This window comes from Poecilia reticulata, chromosome 5, assembly GCF_904066995.2.
Source record: "Poecilia reticulata chromosome 5, P_reticulata-male-v2, whole genome shotgun sequence".
NCBI lineage: Eukaryota > Metazoa > Chordata > Actinopteri > Cyprinodontiformes > Poeciliidae > Poecilia > Poecilia reticulata.
In genome coordinates, this window is record NC_088834.1 from 14,550,169 (window position 1) to 14,573,818 (window position 23,650).

General features: G+C 37.3%; 1 protein-coding gene across 1 annotated transcript in view; it reads left to right on the forward strand.

Annotated features, from left to right (window-relative positions):
* The first annotated feature begins 247 nt into the window (after positions 1–247).
* The window catches only part of ca16b (carbonic anhydrase XVI b), a 157,510-nt gene continuing 134,107 nt past the window's right edge, over positions 248–23,650 (forward strand). The window contains exon 1 of the mRNA XM_081607086.1: positions 248–1,053. Coding sequence (XP_081463212.1) covers positions 969–1,053 — 85 coding nt within the window. The 5' untranslated portion in view covers positions 248–968. The remainder of the gene's footprint in view (positions 1,054–23,650) is intronic.

Below are 23,650 nucleotides of genomic sequence, written 5' to 3' on the forward strand. Positions count from 1 at the left end.
GCTGCGTATTTCTAACTGCAATTTATAAGACAGTCACTTGGATCCAGTGCAGATTGTGCTTAGTCCTAGACAAGAAATGTATTTATGTATTTATTTGAAGTGTTTCCTATCATAACATCTTTGAAACTAACCTCTGGGTCCGTTCCCTGTCATTTTGCATTCAGCAGATCCAGGAACCGCCTCCGTTGCGCCCGCCCCGTCCAGACTCCCTCTCTCATACCCCTCTCTCTCTTTCTCTTTCGCACACACACACACACACACACACACACGCTCACACACAGTCCGTCCGGATAGGATGGGACCAGAGCAGAGCAGTAGCCACATATCCGTGCACGCCTGACCGCTAAGACTACTTCCTGGACCAAAAGAATGGGACATTTCCAGCAACACTTTTCTCCTTCAACCTCGGTCTCGCTGACGCCGCGGATAATCACTTAATAATGACCGCGTATGATCAATAATATTCGACCACTTTTTCCTGTAGTTAAAGACAGCGATTGATTGCCGATTGACTCCCCCCCCGCCCCCCACACCCCCTTCTCCCTCTCCTCCTGCTTTTTCTCCCTACACTTCGGGAATGTCGCTATGTGGAAGCCCGCTGCAGACACGGAGGACTCCCAACAACAAGAGATTTTGAATTGTTTTCGCACAGCCTCTGCGTGCTCGCCGCTTTATTCCTCGAAGCTACGGAGAGCAGCCCGTGCTCGGTCCGGAGGCGAGTGAATCTGGCTTTTTCAAATCAGTGACTGTATCCTGTGACCGTCAAACCGTTTCTATACTTTGATGCTCTCTGCCTTCGTGGCCGCCGTGCCAACTTCGGCTTCAGCGTGTGCGTGTGATTCTTTCTAAAGGACAAGCAGCAGAAGAAGAAGAAGAAGAAGAGGAGGAAGAGGGGAGAGGGGGTAAAAAAAAAAGACTAACTTAATCACCCGTTGCCTTTTCTTGTTGCTCTCGATGAGTAGTCTAACATGCGGAAAATACGGGAACCGAGTCACTGGTGGATTTTAACCCTGCTGTTTTTAACCTTGCCCGAACACAAAGACTGTCAACCCGGTAAGTACTTGCAACAAGGGTTTTTAGCTGTTATGTATTTAGCCGATAGAGTCGCTGTCTATTGTTGACGCCAGTTTTGCTGGACGAAATAGGATTCCCCCCCCTCCCCATATGGGTAACGCTTTGTTGAATTGTTCGCTTGCTGGGCCGAGCCGACATTAAAAGAGCGTCCGACGTTTGGACACGTTCAGCCTCCGTGATTTGTGTGCATGTTATTGATTATGCAGCTGGAGTGTGGCGCAAACTATTCCTGCGTCAACGTGATACAGCTGAATCTGTGTCCGCCGGCTCTTTGACCTTTTTTCCTTTTGCTTCCTCGTCTCGGCGACCCAAACGTCGGCTTATTCAGTCGAAGCGGAATTTCTTTAACACAATAAAGGGATGTGTTAAAGAGGTTATTCTTTAAGACATCACCCCCCCCCCCCATTATTCACATCCCCGTGGAATTAATCAGACTGTACAAGCCGCAGGGTTTTGTTAGTTTGGACGCCGCCATACGAGGTGGCCCAAGTTTTATTCCCGGCTTACTGTAGTTGTGGCCAGTTCAAGTCGACCTGTAATTTTGCGGTCATGTGTTGAGGTGGACGGTGACGGGGGGGCAGTGGGGGGCAGAGGGGGGCGGGGCGATAGTCAGCGCTGTTGGGTAGAATATAGATTGTTCAGTGTATGAGGGGCGATTAATGCCCCTCTGCATACGTCGATAACCTGGTAAACTGAATTTATTAGTTGTGTTTTTATACTGCAATAAGCAGGGTTGGATTTAGGAAGCCCCAGCCCCAGGAGTTAGTTTTGGTGCCGTACTCGCACAAGTTTCTTTTAAATATGCAAATTCCCACTGAGCAATACACCTTTTCAATATTGAAGCTACATCTCAATCTGCTTAAGTAACTGTTGCGTCCATGCCTAGCCCAAATGCAGAACTTTATTTCATCCTGGTTCAGACCAAGTAAGACTAAAGTCCAAAATTGGTCTAGGTTTAGATTTAGAATTGAACATATGTAAACTTCTCTATAACGTCTATAAATAATTCAAAATTGCCAGAAAGCGGATGCCAAAACATGCAAACAGCCTTATCTGATTTACAATTATAAATTAATTTCATGCTTTTCTCAATTGTAATATTGCGTCTACTACTTATGTGTGGGAAGGATACTCTGTTCTTATTAGGTACCTAACAGGTAGAATTATAGTAGTATGACATTTTAAAAATGTATTTATACGGTATTAAGGGGTGGCAACAACCTGTAATGTACACTATAAACTGCTAAGCATTCAACCTCTATATGTGCTGACAGCGAGATGCTTCCTCTATAACATCACATATTGTGTCCAGGGAAGAAAAAAAGTCAGTGTTCCAACCAGGACTATTATCTGTACAACACCTACAAAAAACATTTACAACAATAATGAAAGTCTGACCAATACAAGGAAACAGTCCTGGAGTTATTTGTACATAACAAGATACGGTGACATATTACTAAAGCACTAGTTAGAGGTGCTGTGTTGGAGATCAGTGTGTGTGTTGCCTTTGTTGCGCAGCTTTTCCAATGCAGGATTTGTAACGGTCTTAAACCACTAATCTATAAAAGCTACCCTTTATGTTTATAGATCATTTAGACATTGATTCTATGTATTTTCATCTAAATAATATTTGTTTGGTCATTTCATTTATGCATGCAAATTACAAGATTTAGATAGTTTTCCAAAAACAATTCTAGTACATTTATTTAGTTTATGTAAGGACTACTGAAAAACAGACAATTTTATACCGGTTTCAAAATACAAGTACAGAACCATCAAAAATGAAAAACTATTCAATCCAACAGTTCATAAAAATAAAGACAAAATATATCCATCAAATAAATTACTGTTAATAAAAGTCCAGTCTAGAGAAAGAAGACAAACACACACAGATTTCTTCACCTTTAACACTTAAGGTGAATTATAAACCGTCCTGCAATAGACTCCAAATACCAAGACAGTTGTGCTGAAACAGATGGAATATCTTACTCGGTACATACAGTGTCATCAGCATACACCTGGAAACCTGCACCACGATACAAAACTGGCAGTACAATGTTTTCTTATAGCTATAAAGAATAAGACCAAGAATCAAGCCTAAGGGCTCTTTCTGAAAAGCTTAGCATCATTTCTAGAAATGTCTTCATCCCTATAAAACAGAGACCAAATATTTTAACAGTGCCAACCTCTCTGTGGTGATGTTAAGCATCCACTTGGACAAAGAAGGAGGCGTGAAGAGAGCACCTAAAACCTGCAACTGCGCCAGAATTAGGTTTGTGTTTGGAATATCATCACTTTCTGATAGTTTTATAGTGGCTCATAGAGCATCGTGTTAATTTTTCTTTGGAAACGGGATCTGTATAGAGCGTGGTGTTGACCTTCTGACACATGTTGCACACTTATCAGTGAGGTTTTAAGCAAAAGCAGTTGGATCATGTAATTCATTACTTTTGTCTTTTCACTCGAGGTTATATCATGAGACTCTCATAGAAAAGCATAAATTGTTAAATAAATGTGAGTATTGGTTTGGATCAAACAAATCAACAATAATGACATTAATCTAATTGGTGGAACTACAACAAATAAGGGTTATGCAAGAGGAGTGTTGCTAGATTCCACATCAAAAGCAGCAGTTAAAACATTTTACTGGAATGCTATTGGGGAAAATGTTTAAAAATCTGGAATTTCAGGAGTAGCATGCACTTGACTTAAGAATTGTGTAGATGGAAGATGGTGTGTGTGTGTGTGTGTGTGTGTGTGTGTGTGTGTATGTGTGTGTGTGTGTGTGTAGCTAAATAATGCAAAATCAAATATGTTGAAGATCACATGAGTGGGCCTGCATGGTCTCATACACGTCCCAGTGTTATTTACTTTGTACACTAGTGATTGTTGTGTTGTCAAATTTGCTTAAAATTACTTTACTTGCTGATGAAACAGGTTTTTTTTTTCAGGAAGTCACTTGGTCAGCTTGTCAACATGAGAATAATTACATTTAAAAAGTAATGTATATAAATTATAATTTTAATAGAACAAAATCTATTATATTTGGTGGTTGAATAATCACTGTACAAATATTCATGATAGAAAGTATACCAATAAACAAAACACAATCAACTGGACTGAATGTAATTGGAAACCAGAAGTAAAATGTGTCAAAACAGAAATGTCTATTTAGGATCAAGTTAAAAAAATGAATATATATTTTGCAAACTGTGTAAAATATAGTTTCATATGTTACGTACTGCCTATGAATTTGGGGGGAAAAAAACATACATTTTCTGCTCTTTAAACAAACAAATGTTTAAAGTTTATTAAACATTTGTTTAATAAATATAATTGATAAAAGATAAAGGATAAGGTAAAGAAGTAGACATCTTTTTTGCTCACTTTGGGTTTATGCTTAATGATTTATTAGTTCTTTTTTATATATAAAAGATCAAATGAATAATTATCGATTTAAGTTAATAATGTACTAATAAGACAATGAGCAAAAGATCAAAGTCAGCAAATTTTTCTGTGACCAATCTTTACATGTGACCCCCAGAAAAATGTCACTTTTTTAAAATGTCACTTCTGTTAAATGATTAAAATAGCTCTTCTTCTTATCAGTCGGTAAGTGCATCAACAAGCACAATGTTCTTTGATGCACTTTGTTTTGAGTTTTGTAAAAAAATAAAAATAAAATAAATGGACATATGCTTTGATGCATAAATGAGGATAATCTTGTAATCCCTTCATTTTTGTGTTGAAATTCAAAACTATTACCTTTATCAAAGAACCCGCAGTGTTTTTTTTTTCTGTCTTTATGGTCAGTGCTTGTTACATTTAATTGATGAATTTGAGAACAAAGTTTACTCAAATTAATTTACATGTATTATACTCCTTAGAAAGAGGGTTTAGGTTATCACAGTTAGCAGGGCTGACGTTGAGATTCCCGGAAATTGGTATCAGCCAGTAAAAGCCTGATAGGTGGATTTTTAATTGGAATGTATTGACCAGGTTCTAAAATATAAAACGAGTTACTGAACATGGCACAAAGCAGTTTTTTGAGTGCTTGAATATTCGAGACGATTCTGGTTCTTTTAGCCATATTTTTTTTTCTTTTTTCTTTTATTTTGGGACAATCTAAATAAAACATGCATTACAACATATATGTGTTGTTTAAAGTAGCTTTGCATATTGAGTGAAACCCGGTGAGTAGTAACCTTGGTGCCGAAGGAATTAAAAAAAAATTGAAATTGGTCTAGCAGTGCTCATTCTTCCTTTTAAAGTCCAGATGTTGTAAAAGCAAAACGCTAAATATTAATAAACAGAAAAAATCCACGCATTTGAGAGAGAGAAAATAAAATCAAAATGAAAAAAAAAAAAACAAGATGAGAAATTTGGGGCAGATAGGACACATTTAAGAGACAAGATTCCACAGCTGGAGCCTGTGAGTGTCCACCCCTTTTAAAGACCTCATTATTTACATGCTGTTTCTATTTTTTTTTACTGTGACTAATAATGCTCTTCCTGACTCATTCCAGATTGATGGCTTGAACAAATATATTTGAAATGGTCGGAGTTCATCTATTCAAAATTTTAATCTAGCAAATTGACAAGATGGTTTTTATTGTCTGCTGCATGCAGAAGTTGACCTTGCTTGTGTGTTTATGCCACAATTGTATATTCACAACAGCAGTAGCTATTAGAAGAGTTCCTGAGTCTACTCCAGGGTTGTTGTTTCACATGTAGTGCCACCTGAAAACCCACAGATCACCGCCTTCCAGTTTTGTATTTTGATCTCGTCACTTGAATACAGGGATTTTTCATTATACAGCCAATCTCTCTGGGTTGATCTCTTGATACCAATTCATGTTATTGACCTCTTAGGAATAGATCCAATTTGTTTTGTGGTTTCCTATTTTGCCCTCTTTGCATTACACAACTCCTTTTGTCTTGTGACTCTGTTGTTGCCAGTTCTTTTCTCAAATGCAAAGCAAACATGCATTTAAGAAACAAAAACAAAACCAAGTGACACTTTTTTAGTTTCAACACTTGATATCTCATCTTTTTATTTCGGATAGCCATGATATATGATTTAGAAGATGTTTGATTTGATTAATATTTACAGTCTCACTTGGATTTAGGTGTGATTACAGTCAACAGTGGCAGCTCCTCTAAAACCAGTCAGTAATTTTGCGAGTACTTTGTCATTAAGAGGGCTGCACTGAAGGCGTTTGTTGACTGAAAAGACATGTTGGCTCCTCTCCCCACTGGCAAGTGTTTAAGTTACCAGCTGGCTTTACTGGTGTAAGTTCAAACATGGTTAATCCGATCACCTGCCAAGTGTTTTTTTTTTTTTCTCTTAAAGTTTCTGTTCTTTTTATGAACAGTTTTCATGGAGAGTTTTCATAGTGCTGCATGTTCACTTAATCTCAAATACATCTTTCCATTTGATCATCCATTTTTCTAAATGTTGGGAGGCTGTGTGGTGGACCTTATGCATCATCAGTGGTTGATACATTAATGCATATCTATCTATCTATCTATCTATCTATCTATCTATCTATCTATCTATCTATCTATATATATATATATATATATATATATATATATATATATATATATATATATATATATATATATATATATATATATATATATATATATATATATATAGAGAGAGAGAGAGAGAGAAAGAGCTATAAGCTAACATAGTGGAATGCCTCCTCTCCTAGACAACCCCCCTTTCACCACCACTTTAAAATCCCTTAGTTCTAAACTTCCACGTCCTCATGTCTTCACATTGCAGCTTTATTGACTGGAGGCTTTACAAGCCCCTAAAAGCTGGGTTTTCTCATATGGCTTGTCTCACCAAACGTCTTGCACAGAGAGGAGGAATGGGGAGGGGGGGTGAAGCAGTACAGACTGCCCAGCTGACCAGCTTGAAGGTGGTAGAGGACAAATCTAGTTGAACACTGCCATCTGATAGAGTGTGTCGTTTCTGGCTGACTGACATGAATCTTTCAAAGTCCATCATCGAGTACTGGATGTAAAGCTGAAATGGAAATGTTGTAAATTCAAAGATGAAATGGCTGATCTTAAATTATACATACTTCATTTAAGCAACCTAGCAGGTTTTATCTGAAGGTTTAAACCCATTTCTGTTTCAAGTGTTACGTTTTGGTCTTAAATTGAGAATCACATAGAATAAAGGGTAAATATTCAATGACAAAACGGGAAGAAGCACATAGGAGACATAATTTTAGCATGTCTATATATGTCATGTAAAACTATTTAGGGAATGCAACAGAACTGGGCATTCAATGTTATTTTTTAAATTCTTGTTAAGATGCTGTCAACCTGCAATATAGGCTAGCCTATTCAAAATATGTGTCATTTGGGTCTGATGGCGAGAAAATGAAGGGGATTTTAAGTCCTGTTCTTTCTCTGGTGTTTTTGTGCCATTTATGATGCTCCTTTGTTCTTAATAGTTCATGTGCATAGGTATAAAAGCTGTTGAATTCAGTGTTCTGCCACATCAGGAGTGTGTCAGTATTATGTGTTGTGTTGCATTTAAATACCACTTAACCATCTGGAAATAAAATGTGAATGCTTCAAGTACCCCTTAAAGCTAGAGTATATATAATTTTTATAAAAAAAATGTTTTTTTTTACATATTTGTTAGCACTATCACTTTGTTGTGACAGTGTCACATTTGTGTGAACAAATCAATTACCTCTGCTTTCTCCCAGTGCAGTTAGCACTGGTTGATCAAAAACAACCAGAGACAGGAGAAGAGCCTTAGTGCTGTCAATCAAACTTATCTACGTGCTGCTCACACTATCCCCATTGCTCTCTGCTACGCTACAGTGTTTTTCCGATAGCAGAGCCCGTCATGAATGCCAAGCATGCCCATTGATGATGGCAGATAAAGGTTTTTGTGTAACCAATCATACATTTAGCAGCACACACAGATGCATTATTGACAGCACCAAGACACTCCTGGCTCTGATTGGCTGTTTTTGATTGAGAATGGTGCATTTTTGCAGAATGCTATAGAAACTCAAGGAGGAGGTAGAGGAGCTTGACTTTATTTTTTCTTTTTCATAGATTACCTGTCCTGTACCATTCTGTCACAACATAGTGACCGTATAACAACTATATGAAAAAAATTTTTTTTTAAGTTACACACTGTAGCTTTCACTAGGGATTCTAAAAGTAGGTTGTGCTGCCATTTTACAATGAGTTTCAAGCATCCAGCAAGTTGAGGTGAGTAAAGTGTCAATGGGGCAGAGAAATTAAGTAATAGTCATTATTGGTTAACTGCTGTGATATTTGAATAGCAATGGGTAAAATTCTGTAACTGTGGTTTATATGTATGGTAAATGTGGCATTTGAGAAATAATGTTGAAGAATTTTTTTTTGACCTGCCCAAAAAAAAGTCATGGCAGCCTGATCCACATGGTGAACCATACAGTGTCAAATGCAAAGCAGTATTTTTCTCATGACATTTGGATTTTTTTCTGTCATTGAAATAAAAAGGTATATGCACACTAATCTAATTTTGGCATAAAGAATAATCCTTGGTAACCGGTTTGGACTCAGTTTTGTGTCATGCCACTACCCTGGTAGCTATGACAGTTTATACTGCTTAAGAGATACTACATTAGCCTACAGAAAAGAAACCATGGATACAACTCTATACTCAACTCTGCTGCTCTCCCACTAATGCATTTTTCTTACAACCGTGGCACAATTCAAGGACAAATAAACAGGGTTTCCAATGGTATAAGTTTGGTTTCTTGGTGAGAAGCATTGTCACAGCGAATAGTAAAATGGCTAACCACAAATATACTTACATTTTGTGCTAACTCTATCTATAATATGTTGTTGTGACAATATCTTAAATGAGAAATATCACACTATTATTTTTTTATGCTTATGGACAATCTCAATGTAAATGTATTCTACCATCAAAGCAGACAGTAGGTTTGCACGACATGAAGATTATCCTTAACAGAGGAAATTAAATTGCTACATCTAATACATCTAATAAGTGTCCCAATATAAATATGATGTATAGAGAAGTGAAGAAAAAGTAGTTTATTTGCAACTGAAGTCCTTACATCTACATTAAATAAGAACTTTGCAATGTTATGTTTTATTGGTATTGAACATGCAAAGGTTGGTAAATGTGATTTTTAGCCCTTTTTGTTTCAAGTGAATCCCTAAAAATCTGCTTCTAAACACCTCTTACATGGAAGCAAGCGCAAGGGAGAGTTTGAAATGTGACTTCAGCCTAGGTAAACTGTAGACGGCCCCCTCTCAGCTTTTGATAACAGTATTTTAGGCAAACACAAACGTCTTTCCTTTTTTAATTGACAGTGTTGCAATTACAGTGCTGTTGCGCTCATTAAAGCCAATGATCATCTTCCTGTTTGGAGCATTCAATGAAAATACAGCAATGCAGAAAAGGATTAGACTGAATGGGTTTTTGTACTACTGGCAATTCATTTTAGGCATGCAAGGACCTTGGCAAACAAAACAGAAAAAGAAAAGAGTCAGTTATTCAATAAACGTAATGGCTATTTCTATGGTACTGTTAATAGGGAAAATTACTTTTCAAAGGACATGTCTTAAATTGATTTGGATTTAGGTTAAAAATCTATATTTTTTTTGAATTGGTCACAAAAAAATCTAAATAGTAGACATGCCATGTCAACAGCACTGGGCAGGTATGAATTGAGTTTTAGAGTGTTGATCCTTTGCCAGTTATCAGTTAAATGCCGGAAAAAAAAATGTGTGAGAAAATGTGTTTCTGTCAGTGAAAACCATTATGACCATAATGGAATCATGATTATCTCCAATAATTGTTATAATATGATTAATTGGTAACAGTGACAGGCCTGGATACAAAGTGGGCTAACATTTTATTAATTTAATAAGTGACGTCCGGACACCCTGCTGTGCCAGCAGGATGCCAGCTGTCTGGATCTCACTGATGTAGGCAGCGCCATCATTATCATCCAGGTCCTTCATATCTTCTCCTGATAATTAGCACAATGTGCATCATGCTGGCAAAAGCTCTTCGAAAGGGAACAGTTGTGGTTTTAAAATAGCCTCACTAAGTTCTGCTAAGTCTCAATCATATATGGGCTCAGCTTGCCGTTATCTTGTTGTCTTTCCACCAGCTGCTTGTGCCACCCACTAAATGGTCCGATGGGGAAACATTGCAACTGTAATCACTTTTCACTGGTGTGTATATAATTTGCTGTGGATCCTTTTAACTGGTGATGCTCATCCTTCCCTCTCTGCTTTCACATTTAATGACTAGCTTATTTATCTTTCTAATTAAACTGGTGAAACTTTTCACACTACAATGCATTACTGTTCCCAGTAACATTTTTTAACTGTGATAGTTTGGAAACTGTAAGGGTGATAACTTAGCTTTTTTTTTTTTTTTTTAGATTTATTTATTTATTTTTTTATAACAGCTGCCTGATTTCAGAGAACTGAGACTCGGCACGCAACTCGTACCTTATTATGGTGGTTAAGCAGTGATCACCACTGTGGTTTGGGAAAAAAACACAGCAGCATGTTTACCTCGAACTGATCAGCTGTGAAAAATGTGCTTCATTTGGCTGAAACAGCTTGTAAAACGAGATACGTCCATTATTATTCCACACCTTCCCTCAGAGCTTGTAGTCACTAACAAATTAAAAGTTAAGTTTATTTATGCTACGGCACAAATACATTTATTGTGAAGCAGATTTAGTTTACTTAGCACCTGTACATACTTGAAAAAGGATCTTCAGGTCCTAATGGGATAAGAGCAATGAGAACATCCTGGAAATTAAAACAAATTTTCATGAACACAATAAGGAATTTAGGATTTAGGGTTTGAGATTATTGCTCCAATCAGAGAATGGTTTTCTTTCCTCCTTTTTGGGCGTTTGAGAATAAATCTCTCAGTGTCCCTGTAGATGGAATATAAAGCAGAGAAAAGCCTTTCTCATCTCTCTGCTGTAAGGAGAGTAAGAATGTATGCAAGTGTATGTTTTAGTTTCCAGAATTTGTTGCTAATTCAACATGTTTGCCAACTTTCTATTTATTCAAAAGTGTATTTGGGGATGTTAGATAATTTCACGGTGCTGTTTTTGCTGGAGAATGGGTAGAGGAAATGTTTGCTATAATATATATTGTGGTATAGTAATTGTTTCGCCATCTGTGAAATTGCACTGCTAATAATCAGTTAACATGATCAGTTCAGCTGCCAATTTATCCCACACTGTCCACGCCGCCATCACTGGAAAAAATATTAATTATGAAAGCCTGTTGCCTAATAAATACATTTGGTTATTTCGAGTGTTTCCTATAGATGAGGCCTATTAATATCACACTCTTCGAGGTGTTCAATCTTCTTTTTCGGCAGAAGTTTTTTTTTTTCTAATAAAAAAAAACCTGCTGATTTGGCGCCTTTTACTCAGAAAGTTTAATACGTTTGTTTTCTTGTACCCTTGTAGTCATTATGAATGAGTAAAGCTAAAGATTTGGTCATTTCACGTGTAGAAAAAAGAAATATTTTCACAACATTGTATTTCTCTGACCAGGGCATCTTTAAGTCTAAACTCAAGACTTACTTTTTCAGGCAAACTAATAAAACCATGTTACATGGTGGCATTGCGCCATCGTTCTTTTTCTATTAGTTTTCTATCCAGTTTATGCTTATAGTTTTCTTGCGTTGAAATTTTTACTGAAATATACTTCAGTCTCTTTAGTGGATTGAGATTAAGTGCTGTATGAATCAATCAATGTGCATGCAACAACCTTTTGTTTCACGTGAGTGTTTTTTTTAGCAACATATCTTTAGCAAACATATTATGGTGATTACAATTTTGGATAGGTATTTCTGTAATATGTAATGATCAGTGGGTCTAAATTGAGTTGTTGCTAAATAGTTTTTAATACGATAAACACTAAACCAGTGGTTAACCTTTTTTGAGGTACCAAACCCACCAGTTTCATATGCGTATTCACTGAACCCTTCTGTAGTGATAAATAAAATGTTTCCCCCCCACCCCCAAATTTAAGACATAGGGGTGACCCAACTAAAGTCTAGTTAGTTCACCTCAGATCACTAAGTCTTCTTAAAAGGTAGAGTCTCTGAGAACAGTTCTTCAAAATATAGTCAGTGTTTTCAGCAAAGTTGGGGTGACTGTCCAGGAATGACCCAAGGTATTTAAAATTTGCCACAGTTTCATCGAGAGAAACTGGAACCACTTTAAGGTCTTGTTTAGATAATTTAATTAGCTCTACATTCTTAAGAGAATGAAAAATTAATAATAAAAAATAAGGACTGCGGTATTCTGATTTAGTAATGTAATTATATTAGTTGTGTTACCACCCCCATGCCACTAGAGGCAGTAGCAACCCCGAAAAGATGCAACTAAGGAGCAGATTTAAAAGTACACCGGAAGCTACAGAATTTGGTAAAAACTGTGAGCTTTGCTGAAGTAATTAAAAACACAAGTTCAAATCCATGCTGAGAGTGGAGCTCCTTCAATCAGTGCTCCTCCGCAGCACTGATTGGCTAAGCAATGTAACGTGATCCTCTGCAGCAAGTGATGGTAAAGCAGGGCGCGTCATCATGACTTTACACAAGTGTGTCTTTACCTCCGCGGCAGAGGCTCCGCCGAACCCCTAAGACCGACTCACCGAACCCCTGGGTTCGATCGAACCCAGGTTAAGAACCACTGCACTAAACTGTAGTTACGGACCACTCAAACAATCCATTTTTACATGCAGAAATAGCAGCTCATTATGTCACTAAAAATATGACTCTAAGTAAATGTTTTATCTGAATCTCAGCAGCAGATCAAATCCAATTGAAAACAGTATAACTACATAAATCATGATATTTACATAAGCGTCAGTGCAAACATTTGCCCTAAAACTACCAGCTTAATTTATTAATACCATTTTGAATCTTAGGTGGTTTAACAAACACATTCTTTCTTCTAGAAAGAATAGCGTTTGCAGCTGTGTAGGACTGCTACTGGTTTGATGGAAAAACCATAAACAGGGGCATTTTTCTGACCTAAGGGCCACATTAGGGACATTAGATTTTCCAAGCTGACGATTAGTCGTCTACAGAATGCCACACTGTTTGTTTTGTTGCTGTTTTTTCTTCTCATTTTTAAGAAGATTTTGTGACACTAGTAGCTTTTGTTTATTAGTATCTTGGCATGAAGAAGGGCATAGAGAGAAAAGTGGATGACATATAGCAAATGGCTCGGGGTCGGGTATCAAACCCCGCACAGACTGTAGCCCCTATTGGTGTACCCTTGTGTGTGTGTGCGCAACAATGGAGGCTTATGTGAGAAACAGACCATTTTTGGACTCCTAAGTAAAAGCTGCACTGTAAATCATCATTGCAATATCTGTGTGTGCATTAACAATATTGCAAGGGGCAGTTTGGAACGCAGTGTTTGTTGGTTGGTATTTCAAGTTGTCATGAGTACACACTTTGCATGCCAATAAGATATTTAGCTTGTCGGACAGAGTCTCGCTGCCAAGATGACCACATCTCAGAGATTATGCTAAAGCTTACAGAGCGTGTTGGAAGCAATGATATCGCAGCAGCCCCACTCTTGAGTACCCCTGGGTTAGAATTTATTTACAAATCATTGACTTTTGCCGTATATCATAATAGTGAGTTTATCATGGCCTGCGGGAAACACACCACTGTTAGGTTTCATCATTCTGAAAACAAAAGCTATTTAATATTCTGTGATTTTTAGCACCCAATGCACATAAGAAGCAACCACATTACTCATGAGGGCTTTTTCACTCAGATTATCATTACAACAGCACTGTGAGATGACCAATCATTCTAAATATATGAGTAAAGCACTAACTACATTTAATGACACCAGCTCTCAGTTTGCTGCAGTTTATGACTGCACAGCTAGATGTCACTAAATTCCATATACTGCTCCTTTGACTGGCATCAATTGTTTAGTGGGTATACTAGTATAAGTAGTAAAAGTTATTGGATATGAATTTATTGTCGCCTCCTTTCTTTGTTGCAATTACACTAGCATTTTTCAGATCCCCCAATCTAAGAGCACTTGCTTAGTTTTCTTTTTTACTTTTGCACATGTGTTTCTTTTCCTCATGAAAGCCTGAGGAACAAATATGTGAGAACAGTTCTCTGGCTTATGTGTCCACCGGCTACATCGATTTCCAGTTGTGCCACGGCTTTGTCATGTCTCTTTTGGGATTTTCATAACTTTCAGAAATGGAGCACCCTCAAGCAGTCTGTTCTGTAGCAGCCATGTTCCCAAAGATGTTGGCAGTTGCTTTAGGGTTTTCTTTTTGTTTTTACAGGCTTATAGGAGACACAGATTCCCAGCTCATATCTAATCAATCTAGCCAGGAGTACTCTGGGACTTTGTTTTACTTGCTTTAATTACTACAGCTGCCAATATCTGAGGGAACAACTGCGGCATTTGCTCTCATCCTTTTCATATTTGTGTGGAAAAAATTAATAACAAATGAAAAAATGTCATTAAACATTCATTTCATTTTGTCGATGTGTATTTACATATTCACTGTTAAAATTTATGCTTCAGAGAAAGCAGTCAGGCAAAGGCAGATCTAGTAGTATAAATACATTGCAAGATGGCGAGCAGAGCCCGGAGTGAAGTAGAACGTCATGTGCCTGCTGAACATTAGCTCCCTTACTGACACAGGCAGTGTGATCGCCCTGCCTGGAAATACAGAAATTGTTTTTTTTTTTTTTTTTTAAAGTGGAATATTCCAGCCGATGTGAGATTGAAATGGTTAAAACTCAGTTTATTTTCTAAGATAATCTCAGTAAGTTGACGTTAGCAGTGATTAAGCTGTTTATTTGCCTAACTTATGTTAATGGAGGCGATCAGTCATCACTTCATTACGTGATGTGTACGGTTGAGTTCACTTAGTCTTTCAGCCAAGACACTCAGAAGCTGGTCACAGTAGCATTTTAATCATTCAGGATGACTCACAGCCACTTCACTCCAGATCAAGACAGATTTCATCTGTCTCCGAGACATTAAGCCCAAAACACACTCACAGACTAACTGGATTTGACCAGGTGGGTTTGAAACAAGGGAAGAAAATTGCCATTGGGGAAGCTAGTGTACTTATTTCCTGTGCTACGTGACAATGGTGATTAATATCCAGGCAACAAGACACTTTCACTAAAGGACATCTCCTACACTGGAGGACTTGGCCATATCAATAAATGTCCTTTGTCCTTCAGTTGCTATGTCCGCTCTCCCCTTAACAATCTTGCCACGATGTGATACTGTGTCAGCTTTACTTACAGCTGAACTGTCAGTCACTGCTGCCCTGTAGAGAGCGAAGACAATGGAAGCTTCAGGCTTCTTTTTCCTTTATTGTGTTATTGTGGGTCAACGCACCATGTGTGTTTTCTTTGTGCTCGAGTCTTTGTTGTTGACGTCAGTTAAGATTGCCTTTTTCTGATGTGAGGAAAGACGAATTCAATCTCCTCGACAAAGCTCATTTTGCCCGTCATGAACTATGGCTGAAATCATTTAAATATATGGGATTAGGCGACACATGTTTTATCAAGCTGCTAGTGCTGTGCTGAATGCAAAATGAGCTGCCTGAATGAAAATCAAGGTGTTTTTTTTTATTATTTAAGTTTTAATGTTTGCACAAATTTAACAAGTATAGAAACAGAATCTCTGTAAATGCCTGGTATACCTTTCTTATTAGTATTAAAATTGGTTATTTGGAGATCAAATGGCATCACTGCAGTCTTTTATATATATATATATATATATATATATATATATATATATATATATATATATATATATATAAAATAATCCACTCTGCTGACCATTCTAATAGTCCAGTAGGAATGAACTGGTATAAGGTCCTCAATGTATGATATCCTGAAGTAAAAAGAAAATTATAATTGTTTTTATTTAAGTAACAACTATTTCTAGTGCCGTAAAAAAATAATTAAATGTGCTGATTATCACTGATATAATATTGTGTTCACTTATTATTATTGAAACCGTAACTTTTTTATGCCCTGCTTGAAGCTGCATTATGTGACATTTATGAAAAATATATTACTTTACATATTTATTAAAACTTTATTTATAGTGTTATGCAGGTAATTTGTGGGGGAAAAAAATCAAGATCCTCTAGAGGCCTTCTGCCAGTGCTCCTAGTACTAACTAGAAACAACCAATGAGAGTTAGGAGCATTGTTAGGAAATATATATATATATATATATATATATATATATATATATTATTATTATTTATTCCAGTATGTCTGATGGTCTCGTTGCAAAGCACCAACCTATGGTATGTAACACCACTGTTTATGACCCATTCTGTGCTTACATATAACGTAATACCTTGTTCACCGTTGAACACCTTATTTTTAGGGTATTTGTAAGTATGAAAATAATTTTAAAGAAAAACATCCTCAGCACTTCAATGTAGTTGTAGTTAAGAACTTACATTCTTGTGTCCTTTCTATTGTCCTGATTTCATGAAATCCTTGTCAAATGTTTTTATTCCTGCTCCTTAGCACTTTTTGAGATCAGTCCTGAGGCACTGGGTTTCAAGTGAGATTGATGTTCTGTTTGTTTCCCTCACGCTTCGGCTACCTCACACGGAGAGAAAGCACTAAAAACATCAATGGAAGGAAAAGGATAATTGGTGTTAACTACATTACTTAAAAGCTGTATCGTATCTCAGCTAATTCTAGGCATCTATCAAGTGGTTAGGTAAATTTTGGATCGATCAAATACTATCATTTCATCTTGAACAATTTTTTTGTGTGTGAAAATGACAGAGGAAGCAGGTGATTAGATTTTGGTAGTGGCTAATTTTCAGAAGATTCCAGCGAAGAGGATCTGCTGAGTTCAATGCTTTTTTTCTTTCTTTTTTTGGGGGGGAGCGAGAACAGGAGTTCACACTCTACCCTATCGATCCTGTTGACATGCTCCCCTTTAGGGAATGCAAATGTTTCTGTTCTTCAACACAAACATCCAAACCTTCCTCATAGTGGAACCCTAATTAACTTGAGATTTGAATACCATGGCCTTTCCATTTGGCATTTCCATATTTCAGAAACATATTGTTTTATGCTTCCCAACAAAGAGGACCCTCGCATTTATCAGTCAGTGAAGTTTTACGACGAACAAGTCAACAGCTGAATTTATTGAACACTTCCAAACAAAACACCTTCCACTTGATCCCTGCATAATTCCTGCCATGCTGTCATACAAATTCCTCCTTGTGTGCTTCTCTGTCAAACGCTGGTGTTAACTATAAGTAAGGAGGCAGCTGCCATATGTTATTGTCAAAGCCGGCCTACACCTACAGCACATGTGTTTTCCCCGGCAGAACAGATCTATCCCAAGGTAACCACTAATCACTCAGGGATTCCAACAATCATCGCTCCACATGCCCATCGGTAAGGGTCAGGAAAAAGGAGACGGCAGCCACTCGTCTGCACCAATTTCCTGGCCTCTCTAAGCAATGATTTGTGTAGCTCACACATTAAAAGTTAAAAGGCTTTGAACGAGCCTCATCACACTTTTGTTTTTGTTGTGTGTTTTTGTCACTGCAAAGGTAAAAGTCGAGTAGGTATGCAAAACCAAATCTGAGGAAACAGATCTGTTAGGGTTCTATCATCTTTGTATGCCCTTCACTAGAGATTAATAAATTATATCAAGATAAACCAATGTTTTAAATTGTTACAGTTTTAAAACCATACACATTTCTGTCATATCATTGTTATGGGTTTAAGGCATTTTTAGTTGCGAGCTATATGAAAACAATTGGACAGTTATGGACTATGGCATAGCACAACACTGCCAGGCTCTGTGGACTGCTGGTCAACTGGCTTAAAGGAAGCTGCTACATACACAAATATAAATAAAATAAAGACATGTGAAAACTAAAGAGTTATTTTCATTTACATGAGTTATAAACTTATTTATAAAGTTTTAAGATTACAATTGGCAAGCTACGAGAAGCATAAGGACAAAGCTAACTGCATAATATCAGCTTGTTTTATTCAACAAGGAACAATATTGCAAAAAATGCATAATAGTCTCTTGAATAGTAAAGTTTACTTGAAAACTGCTAATTTCAGATAGTATTTATTCTAAATGTTTATTTAAGTCTGTTTGAAAATTTGCAGTATGTGTCTGTTTTATTCTTTTCTCTCGTTCCCATCTGTGCTTCCGACACTCTGTGACCTTCTGCATTGTATCCAATGTAAACATCTGCTGCCGTGAGACTCTATCCTGGCTAAACATTACACTAGAATGCAAGTTCATTAACAGTCAGAATATATTAGCAGACAATTATTGTACTCGAAACAGTTCTTTGCGATATGAATATTGCACACACTGATATTGCATTGAAGATATATTCACAAAATATGGTGCAATTTTAACCTAATAGCTTTTTGACCATGTGATATTTCTAGACTTACTTAGGTGGTTAGTTAATCAGTAAGTATAGAAACAAGCCAGTAAGTACAGAAAGCATAGGAAGCATAGAGAAAGTATAGAAAAAGAAAAACCTAGAGGATGTCACGGTAAAAGTAACTATGTTCGTATGCAAAGCTGGATGTATATTTTACAATCCCCATCCCAATGTGCATGCTCTATTCAAAAATGATGGTGAATCAACATGGCACTCATAGTTTGTAAATGACCCTGTTGCATGTACAGACAGGCTCATCCTGTTTGTACATGCACTAAAATAACATTTTAATGTTTTCTAAAATGTCATTTCTTTGTATTTAGACCCTCATCAAGCATATTTTGAAATGCATCAAGGTAAGAATCAATAAAAGCAGATCTCAAGTGGTAAACAGACTTTCCTGAGTATCTGCACACATAAACAGTTCATTCAATATTTCTGTTATTTTATAAACAATGTGTTGAAGACCTCAACTGTTAAATAGTTTGACAAGATTACTTTTCAGTTCAAACTAAAAGTTATTTTTTGCTTTTTGTTGGTCTGGACACAGTGTGTTACTTCAGGTTGTTTAGAAATGTTACAACAGCTGGCACATTGAACATTTTTTATTTTTTTTTACTTTGAACCTGAATCACATGATTTTGTTTTTTTCCATGGCCATCTTTGTTAAGTCTGAAAGATTGGCAGCTATAGGCCCAGGTTGGACGATGGCTTCACCACACAGCTGTGGTGTGGTATTTGATTTGAATCACTGCCTTGAGTTGGAGCCAAGTGGCCCTCAATTGAATGTTGCTTTTCACTCTTTGTTTGCTCCTGTGTGCGCCTGTTCGTACATTTAGGAGGCTGGAATTTGTTTTTCTGCAAATTTAACTACATGGAGATGACGAGATCAGTGCCAGAGTGGCCTCTGTGTGTTTGATGTGAAACACGTATGAGTGTCTCTTGATGGTGTATCGGAAAACAACCTAGCTGCTCCGTGTGCGTTGAAGAACACGACCGAAAGAGAGCGAATGTCATCTGAGCAGGTGTCCCCTTTTGTTGTGAGTAATACGTTGCAGGAGATTGTTTTTACTGTAATAATTTTGTAATCCCCTTTGGTTAATTAGTGGGCACCTCGTTAGAGCTTGCCACATTATTTTCTTTTTTCCATCATTATTTGTCCCAAATTAATTAGAACAATTTTGTATACGTTTGAAACTTTATATTCCTCAGCGATGTAAACACGAATTTATGCAAGCATTGACTGGTCACTGGAGTCCTTTTCTTTTTCTTGACAAAAATGTGACAATAGTTACCAGATGTTTTCAGTTAGAAACAAAACAGTGGGCACTAATTAGCTACAGGAAAATGAGATCTTTTTAGTATAAGACGGGAATTTTCATAATTTATATCATGAAAATTATAAACTTGAACCTCACAACCGTTAATTAATCACCTAAACTACTTTTATTGATGGTTCTGTATTTGAAAATACCTCGTTCATATCAAGTTTACACTGTTGCAGAGGGAGATGAAGTTATTCCATTTTTCAAGGTGAAAGTAGACATGGCATAAGCTGTACAGACTCTATAGGGTGCTGATGCTCAGTTCATGCTGGGACAGTCACCTATGACAGTGTCAACTTTCTGTGTGAAGAGCACAGATTTTATTCTCTCACCTTTAAGTTTAAATGTAGCAGAAAATAATGTGTTATTATGACAGATTAGTACAATATTTCCTGAAAGGACCTTTATCTAGTTTTAGGTAGGGTTGCATGATGATAGGATTTCAAAAATAAAGAGTCACCCCAACAGCCAAATAGGTTGTTTGCATATAATTTGCAAGTAAAGCCCTTGAATTTTTTCATTTGGCTAAGATAGTAGGAGAAAAAAACAGTTCTGCTGCAATTTCCTAAGGATAAACGTGTAGGAGAACCTTTTTAGAGAGAACTGTTTTCAATTTAATGAGCTCTTCAGGTATCTCCATATGTTTTGTATTAACAGAGCACACAAAAATAGAAATGCCATCAAGTATTTCTTACGCGATAAACTTTATGCTCACAAACAACACTTGTGGTCAGTGTTGTGGTTTAATCCTGGGGCAGAAAGTGTTTCCAACAGAGAGAGAGTGGTTTTTGGTTGGTGAGGACAAATCTAGAATATTCATTTGTGTACCTCTTTGGATCCCACCCTCATTTCCTGCATTGATTATCTTTACAGCAAAAGTGCTCACTCCATCCGTTTTTGTGTTGACAGTAAGAGACCGTGCATTCATTTGACATATTCCTGTAAGGTGTTTGTTGTCAGGAAAAGTATCTATTTTCTGTCTACAACCACAGAGAATGGCAGGCATCAAAGCAACCCTTTTACAGATATCATGTCATCGTGGTGTAAGGTTTGTTCTTTGACCAGAAAAATGCATTTTTCAATCCTTTGAAAATTGATGGGAAAGCTGATTCTGACTTTTATATGTTTCACAATTTGACAAATTCTTACGTTTTCCGGCTTAAAATATAAGAAATTTCACCTTCTCAGTCCTGTGTCAAACCTTGTTCCGTCCTGGTTATAGTTGATGTTAAACACTAGTGAGATTACAAAAGAGGATGCAGGAAAAGTATCAGGTGCAGTACTCATCATGGTTTTATCTGTCGTTTCTAAATCCAGCCTTCAAGTATTGATTAGAGTTCGACATCAAAGAGCATTTAAAGAGGAAGGGAGGAGGTTTTTACTGCTTGTATGGCCCTGGGCTGGCATGACGAGTCTGTTTGGAAGTGATGCATGCAAAGGCCTCGTTGTAGTGTTTTTTTTTATTTATTGCTAACAGTGACCTAAAGGTTAGGTATTTTTCATCAGCACCAGACACACGTTTTTCACCGAGGCATATTTCTACTGGTATTTAATTTGAACCGAAACGTTTCAGTGAATTTTCAGCCGCGCTATAGTCGTATTTCACAGTCTGACAATTATGCTTTACTGTTTTGCTGATGCTTATTTCTAAATCATGTTACAGTAGCTCCGCTGTCATAAATTTTCAGGCTGGGTGGCCGCGCTGTGCTGCGAGCGCTCAGCTGACCTGCTAGTATCAGTGTCTTGCTCCGAGATGGTCCCATTTACATTGCCAGTAATCAACCATCTCCACTCATGAGCCCCTACTAATGTGTTAGGAGTGTAATGTATCCACCAGAGGCTGCTGAATATATTTCAGAATCAATAACTAGACAATTCATGCAGGACTGCACACTATGCTTTTGAAGAATGACCTCATAAGCTCTTGGCACTTAAGTGATCCAATAGCCACATATTGAAAATTGAAAACTCACTTTAGTCAGTAAAATTTCCTGACTCTGTCCGGGCTGCTGTGTACAGTCCTGCCAGTCTCGTGTCTTGACGCAGATTTGAGAGTTGTTTATTGTAGACTGTGAGAAGTACAAGCTGGTCGAGTGGAGATCACAAGCCTGATTTTTGTGTGTAATTTTGTTAATGGTTTTCGTCAGGGCTCCTGATGCACTCAATCAGTAACCAGTCCAGCTTTTTAATGCATTTAATTCACTGTACGAGCATCAGCCTGCAAGCACACTTGCCAGCCGATTGACATGGTTAAGATTTACTGTATAATTTCATCTTTTCTCAAGAGTAGCTATCGGCTGTAGATCCAGCCTGTCTGTAATTGGCTATGTTAAACATTTACTTCTCAGCAGGAAGTCATGCAGTTTTAATTCAGAAGTTGGTCAGACAATGGAGCGATTGTTCTTTACCAGGATCCTTTATAAACCGGGAATAAATGGCAGGATGTGCGTATTTCTTTTCCCTTTTCTTTCTTCTTTGTATTTAAGGAAGACGGAATACACTTGAGACTTTCATCTAGACCTTTTCGCCCACATTCTCCATCAAAGTCTGACACATGATGTACTTTGAGTCATGTGGTAAAAGGTTTAGGAAGAGTGCAACACACATGACACGTCGCTCCACTCAAAGCCTTCTCTAACTGCTGCTTGTGTGTTATTTTAGCATGGGTAGCCTACATCAGTATTTTGTTTTTTTTGTCACCTTTGATTGTTTCAGACAGTCAAGCTAATTTTAATATGAGAAATAGCTCGGGTAAATGCAAAGTGTAGTTTTCAGAGAACAATTTAATTTGTTAGTTGTCTAAACCAACCTGGCCCTAGGCAAGAAGGTACTTGTTCCTTAGACCTAATGACTGGTTGTATCACTCCTGACGGCAGTAACAGCTATCAAGCATTTGTCACAACTGACAAGAAATCTTTCACATAATTTTGACCTGCTCTTTTTGCAGAATTGTCTCAATTCAGCCACATTAGAGCTTTTTTTCTTGAATTAGCATTACTGACCTGTACAGGGTCATGCCACAGTGCGTAAATTGTACCTAATTTAACTTTGACAAGAGCAATTGCATTTTTTTTTTCTGTTATTGGAGCCATTAAGAAGTGCATTTTCTCGTGTACTGCGAAATCATCATTCTGTTGTATATAACCCAGTACTCACAAGCTGAAGATCACAAACTGATCGGCCATCCTCCTTCAAGGTTTTCTGGTAGAGAGCAGTATTCATGGATCCATCAGTCATCTGTATGCTGAAGCAGCAAAACAAATCACACCATCACCACCATTTTTGGTGTCTGTATGTTATGTTTTTATTCTGTAGGTCTTGCAATAATCAGACTTGGTGTTGGTTTGTAATTATGAGCCGCAGTTTTTACCAGTTTAGTCATGATTTAGTTACAAAGGTTATTTGTTTTTGCACAGTGGAAGTTGGTTTCAAAAACTTTCATTCCCCTTAATAAATAGGGCCATGAATTTGAGACTGCTTTTTGTATTTCTTCAGGTTAACATTGTCTAATGTACCGTTTTATTTGAATAATCTGAGACACTTAGGTGGAGTAAAAAGGAAAAAAAAAATCTAAGGAAGCAAATGTTTTACCATAGCACTGTACCTTCTTCTGAAGGCAGAAAAAAAAAAACCTCCTTGTGAACGCAGACATCTGACCTCTGGGCACGTTGAGGGCTGCTGACACGTTCGGATTTGATTATAATGAGATGGCCTTATCGAGTTTTTCACCAGATA